Raw genomic sequence first — 6,930 nt, 5'->3', positions numbered from 1 at the left:
CGCACTAAGATGTGCGGGAAAACGCTCTCGGCGCTTTTGACTCTAGTGGTGTTTTGGATAAGCCGCGCTGATGGAGCCAGGATATTGGGATTGTTCCCAACGGACACCAGGAGCCATTACATGATGTATGGAAAACTGATGAGCGAACTGGCGCTCAGGGGACACCAGGTGACGGTGCTCAGCCAGTTCCCTAAGGTATATGGCGGGATAAAGATAGAATATTATTCTTCAACTTCCTAAAAATAGTACATACACTTATATAAATGATGTAATATAACATTGTAAGTGAGATCGATCACTTAGTATCGAGAGTGAATAAAACTACCGAACCGATTTAAATGAAACTTTGTTACGTTTATGAAAATCTAATTTTTTTAACCTAACTTTAAAAAATCGTTTTAAATAAAATCATACAATTTGTTTATTGTATTAAATACATAATATATAATATTAGCTCACACATACATATATACTTACATTTTTTGTTATAATCAGCTTAGTAATTCTCAAACTTCATTCATTTTAAAGTTGAATAACACTACAAATTATCTTATAATCAAATCAGTGCTTATAATATTTTTGTAGTAGTAATGTTAATGGTATAATATATATTTGTTATAATTTCCATGAATAGAAATGTCAAAACTAAGTGGTTTAAAAATATATGAACAAGTGACCCTATAAAAAAAAACATAAGAATTTTCTTTTTTAAAATAACTTGAACATTTCATAAATAATTATGGCTACTAAAAATAAGATTAACAAATAACTCTGTCGGGTTCATCAATTAGACTACGGCGTACTTTGACAAACGTTGTAATCTAAAAAGTTCTTATTCGAATCGACTGAGCAGTGAGCGTTAGAAACAAAACATTACGCTATTAAGACATAAACGTCAGCAGGTCAGTAAGCTCTTTGTCATTCCGTCCAATAGAGCTTTAAAATATCAGCCATAAAACAAGGTCATGGCGCTCAATACCGTAGACTAGTCAAAATAGCCTTTCGGAATCTTCAGAAATAAAAGTGTCATTGTTTTTTGCCTGGAATGCATCACAATAGCGTTCTAAATATACACGACAACTATCACACCCCCGTTTATCGTAATTGGCCGTGGCAGCAAAAGAGGGCGAGAGCAAAAATCTCACCAGTTTAGCCATGTGTATAAAAGGCGCAAAAATAACTTCAGATCATAACCACTTCAGACTTTAAAACTAAGAGCTCTCTAACTTGAGCTCGCTGAGAAATCGATATGGATCGAATTGCAGTCGTCACACTTGCAAAGTCGCGACCTTCCTAAGACTGCAGCATTTTATGGGTGGTGTATTGTTTTCTACCTGCAGTGAATTGAATGTTGTAAGAGTGTCGTATTTTTTAAGTCGTCAGATTTCGTTGGAACTGTGTGAGGATAAAATGCCTATCGAATAATTTTCAAATATTTAAAGAATACTTTTTCCTAAAAAATGTCAGGTTTGACATTTTGCATGATTGTGCATTTTTTTATGTCTATAATCAAGACAGTGATATGATTGTTTTTATTTATATATTATTTAGTGTAATAAAAAATATTATCAACTTTTGCGAATTATAGTCATATTTTACGGACGACCTTTGTCCTTTACGTGAATATCTTATCATTTTCAACATATTTTCATTACATCCATTAATCAAAATAAAAAATAGCAGTTGTAACAGTATTCGACATCAAAATTTCTGAACATTTCATAAGTTATGGTCTCAAAAAAACATTTGCTACTCTAGCTATAAGCAAAATAAAATATAGGTTACTAAAACACGATTAAACTTGACCTAAAACACATTTAACGAAACGTAAAAATAACGATAACGGTATTTTACCTGATAAATTACGCCATACGAATTTACTAAGATAAGAATATGTTTAAGTAAACCAAAAATGATTTGTATAAATAATATAAATATTCAATGTAACCGTTAAAAAGTCCTTAGCAACAATGTGTTTTTTTTTTGTAATTATAAAAAAATTGTATTAATTAATGATATAAAAACTTTTTATTTAAAACTTTAACAAACATCATTGGTCAAGCAAATAACCAAGATAATTATACAATTATATATATAAGGAAAATATCCAATAAATATTAATATTTGAATGGAAAATATATATTATTTAATATATAAATCATTACTACGCACTCATGTGTTACAAATATAGTAAACTAAAGGGAAGATAGCTTACTTTAATTATCTTTTGCGTATTTTATATGTACAATATTTTTTTACTTTTAATATATATTTTTTGCGTAATGTAATAATACAATGTATTGTTATTTAACTATCCTGACGCATTGGGATCACGATGGTTTTAATTTAATTTACAGTTGTACACGACAGCAGCATTTGTATCACTTCCTCATCAGCAACTGTAAAAGTTACTTTAACACAAAAACACGACATGTCTGCTTTGTTTTGAAATTTAATGCATGTTTGGGCAAAGAAATATTAAATAAAAATTTTCTACATTTATATTTATATGTCTCTCGAACTTCCAAGTTACATTTTTAAATCTATCCTGCCTTACCCTTCAAGAGTATGTTCTCGACTCAACTGCCACCGTCGTTCAAATTTCCCGTTATGGCTTGTCAATCAGCTCGCCGGAATTTTTAATAATGAGTCATCCTTTATCTTGGCACACCATTGAAACTCTGTTATTTTCCGTCAGTGTGACATATGTCGGCCGCCAGAAATTTATTTATTTTTTGTATAGAATCATCCCTTGAGCGTGTGACAAAATTAGTCATAATTTCTTGTTAAAAGCATAATAAAACTAATTATTGCTATGATTATTTACGACCTGCTAAGAACGAATTTATTTTACCTGTCAACATTATACAAACACAAGTGCCGATCAGCTATTGAGCGGATTAGAAGCATTTGCAGAATAAACTTTACAAACTTAAAAGTAGTCAGGGCCAATACAATACAATGGAATGCACTGCTAATGCAATGATGTGCGACGTGTACCTAAACCTGATATTACGTAGTCCTTAAAAATTACAGCATTGCCGAATCTCTGTGTTTTGAATTATGACTATTGCGCAAAATAGTATTATTAGATTATACAGTCAATCAAGAGTAGGCAGAGCGAATAATCTTTCGTGACTAGTATTACATTATGTATTTTTAATCTTTCGTTGAAACGTGGCAGACGTAAGTCCAATACGTTACAACGGAGTAAATATGCACCAACTGGGTAAGTCAATCAGACATAATGAATAATTACAAGTAAGTATTAACCACCAGACTGAAAGTCTGAGAATCGGTGACATCTACATATATTATTAATTTTAAATTAATATGTGTAATATGTTTTTATTAAAACGCATTTTTTTATAAATAAAAATTGAACTCGTACGGAGCGAACTGTATTATGTATCGACCGAATCGAATCTTAATAAGACCGAAAAAGCAACCGTTTTAAACTCTACGTCAGACCTGGTACAGCAAAAGAAGCCACCGAATCCAAGAGTTCGATCAGATCTTCTAGACGACTTTGAGACCATATGACACAGACAAGGCTACGAGAATAAACTCAAATATGTATATACTAGTAATTGAAAAAAAATCGAAACTAATACAAAAGACTTGATCGCAAGTTTAACATTTTTATAAATCTTACTGGAAAATTTTATTAAAATTGGTATTTGCATATTTGCAAACAAAAAATAAATATGTTTTTTACCGAAAATTTCTGAGGTATTCTTACTGCTAAATACCTTTTCTAAAAATTAATTTGTAAAAAAAATTCTCCAGTACTTTAATTACATGATATTTTCATAAAATATATAATTATTAATCAAGAATAGATTCTACTTATGCAGTTTCATTTATCCAAATTTTATGTTAATGGCAAATTCCAATTTAAAAAACAAACATCAAATTAATCATATTTCACCATAAAAATGTGATAAACTTTATGTCAAATAAACATCTAATTTATGAATAGATAAAAAACTATTTTTTTAATGTCACTATTGTGTCATTCCCGTCATTTTGTTTATAATAATGAACTTGACTTTTGATCTTTCAATTCTCTCCCATATATCTAGTGTTTATTTATTTTGAAGTTATTTAATTTAATAGCATTGGATTTTCCATAATACAAATAAACAATAAACCAGTAACGAACTGATTTGGTATATTTTCAGGATCAAGAAATGGAAAATTTCAGAGATGTCGTACTCAAAGGATCTCCTTATGAAGTTCCAACATCTGTCGATTACTTGCTCGGTCTTTCGCACATTGGAAATCAATTAGACATTATAAAAATGTGCCTAGACGTATGCGATGCGGTACTAAATGCACCCGAAATATTGGACGTGATCAAAGAGAAAGATTTTGACCTGTTCATCACCGAAATATTCGGTTCAGATTGTTTTTTGGCCGTCGGTAAAAAGCTGAACATTCCCACGATCGGAGTGGTCAGCAGTGTTGCTCTGCCGTGGGTCAACGATATGGTTTCAAATCCTGATAATCCATCTTACATTCCGCTGTACTTTTTACCCTTCTCGGAAAACATGAACATCGTCGAGAGGGCATACAATTCGTTCATGAACGTGTTATTTAAAATACACTATGATTTGTATTCGAATTGGCCTTCGCAAACAATCATTGAGGGAGTATTCGGTGCTATGCCTCCGTTGAAGGAGATTACTAAAAACTACAGTATCATATTAGTCAATAGTCATCACAGTATTAACCAAGTGAGACCGACAGTACCTCAATTAGTTGAAGTAGGAGGATTACATATTCCAAAGCAAGTAGGAAAGCTTCCACAGGTAAGCGAAATCTTTTTATGTATGTATAATACTTATTCTTTTTAAGCATATAGTTTGTTTTTTTAGAATGTATAGTCCTTCTATAATTTTTTTTGATTAGCAAAATTGAATTTTTATTACTATTTACCTTTAGGTTTTTTTTAATGTATATACCTAAAATGTGCAGAACTTTTTTAAAATGTTTAAAAAAAATATTGCAAATAGCTAACGTCATAAAATTGCAGTTTATGCATTAACTGGTAAACAAGAAGCAGCAGCCGAAATACGTCTTGGGTATTTTTATGATCATGTTTGTTTGCCGCCGTGTACAGAATAGAGGTTGCAGTGTTTTGCCGGTAGAAGGCGCGCAAATTACGTTAGTCCGTAGGCATAGGGCAGTTATTTATAAAATAATATTATATATAATACATATTGAATTAATTTTAAACTGATGTTTGCGTTACAATTAAATTATGAAATAGTGAAACAAAATAATAATTATTCTATAGAAAATTATTGTTTTTATTATCGTAGCGACATAGTTATTTGATATTTGCCATAAAGATTCAAAATATGAGATTATATCAATTCTATTATTATTTTTTTTATTGACAAAATTTTTAATACAGCATAATAGTTGTATAAATGATAAAATCGGCTCTAAAAAACTATACACAGAATTAACAAAACTAACATATACTTTTACATTCGATGCTATAACACAAAGGCATTATGTTATGTCTTTTTAGCCACATAGTAATAATTCAATTAAAATAATGAATGTAAATTATTTTTAGGATTTCGAACTGTTTCTAAATAATTCAATGGAGCAAGGTGTCATATACTTCAGTCTCGGCTCGATTATACCAGTGGATACAATGTCTAAAGAAAAATTAGAAAGCATAGTCTACGCTCTCGGAAGATTGAAAGAGACAGTTTTGTGGAAAGCAAACGCTTCGGACATACCGAATCTACCGCCAAACGTTAAAACGAACTTATGGATGCCGCAATTGGAAATCCTCTGTCACCCGGCCGTGAAATTGTTCATCGCTCACGGAGGCTTGCTCGGGCTGCAAGAAGCGATACACTGCGGAGTCCCGGTGCTTGGAATTCCCATGTTCGCAGATCAGGCCAACAACTTGGCGCAAGCTCAACACAAGGGCTTCGCTCGGATGTTACAGTTTAACGATCTGAACGGAAACTCGTTTTTAACGCTAATCAACGAGATGTTGAAAAATGAGAGGTAACGTCAGTTAACAAATTAAATTATTTCACGATTTAACAAGAAATTTTTTACAGATATAGTAAAAGCGCTCAGCACGCATCGAGCGTGTTCAAAGACAGACCGACTCATCCACTGGATCTGGCTGTTTATTGGATCGAATACGTAATTAAATATAAAGGAGCCGAACATTTAAAATTACATTCTACAAAATTGAGGTGGTATCAAAATATATTATTAGATGTGATATTCATTGCAGTAATTTGTGCAGTCGTATTATTATCCCTGCTCTTCTATACACTGAAAAATATTATACGCCTAATACGAAACATTTACAAACCGAAATCTGATGCTTCTATAAACAATGGCAGATTAAAAAAGGATTGACTTCAATGTAATATATTATATAGTACAAACTGAATTTGTGATGATTTTCTTGTTAATGAATAATTGTATTTCATGTTAATTTATTTATATTTATTCTATGAACGTTTCCAAAATTTAAATCTTCCAAACAGTCGAAAAGTGTTATAATATTAGTTGTATCAAAAACAACGAGTGTATGTGAAATGTATAAAAAAAACACAGATATTCAAGTTATGAAAGATTTTAATCTGGAAACTTTTAGGAATCTCGTTGTATGTACATACATACTACATATTAGATAATCTAATCATATTTTTATATATAGATATCTAGATATATGATTATTACATTTTATCCGCAGTTGGTTTATATTACAGCAGTGTTGATTTTGAATCAAAATTTTGTTCAACACTACTTTTGCAAATTTTATGGCCGACAATTTTAGTTCTAGTTACGGAATTAAATTATAAAATAATTTATGATTTTTTATTTTGTGACATTTACTAATTATAAAATTTAATTGAAATATATTAATTAAGTAATTATTAG

At 30.8% G+C, this 6,930-nt stretch overlaps 1 protein-coding gene across 1 annotated transcript; it reads left to right on the top strand.

Annotated features, from left to right (window-relative positions):
• Positions 1 to 9: 9 nt before the first annotated feature.
• LOC148231996 (UDP-glycosyltransferase UGT5-like) lies at positions 10 to 6,857 on the top strand. Its single transcript, XM_088191521.1, has 4 exons — positions 10 to 195; positions 4,185 to 4,814; positions 5,591 to 6,036; positions 6,093 to 6,857. Exons 1-4 carry the CDS (start codon positions 10 to 12, stop codon positions 6,400 to 6,402), a joined length of 1,572 nt encoding a protein of 523 aa, XP_088047647.1. The 3' UTR covers positions 6,403 to 6,857.
• Positions 6,858 to 6,930: the final 73 nt, after the last annotated feature.

The sequence above is a fragment of the Plectrocnemia conspersa genome, unplaced genomic scaffold (assembly GCF_051122295.1).
Source record: "Plectrocnemia conspersa isolate PC_06_02 unplaced genomic scaffold, ASM5112229v1 ptg000009l, whole genome shotgun sequence".
Classification (NCBI taxonomy): Eukaryota; Metazoa; Arthropoda; class Insecta; order Trichoptera; family Polycentropodidae; genus Plectrocnemia; species Plectrocnemia conspersa.
The sequence above is the reverse complement of the archived record's forward strand: the minus strand, read 5'-3'. Positions and strand labels throughout refer to the sequence as shown.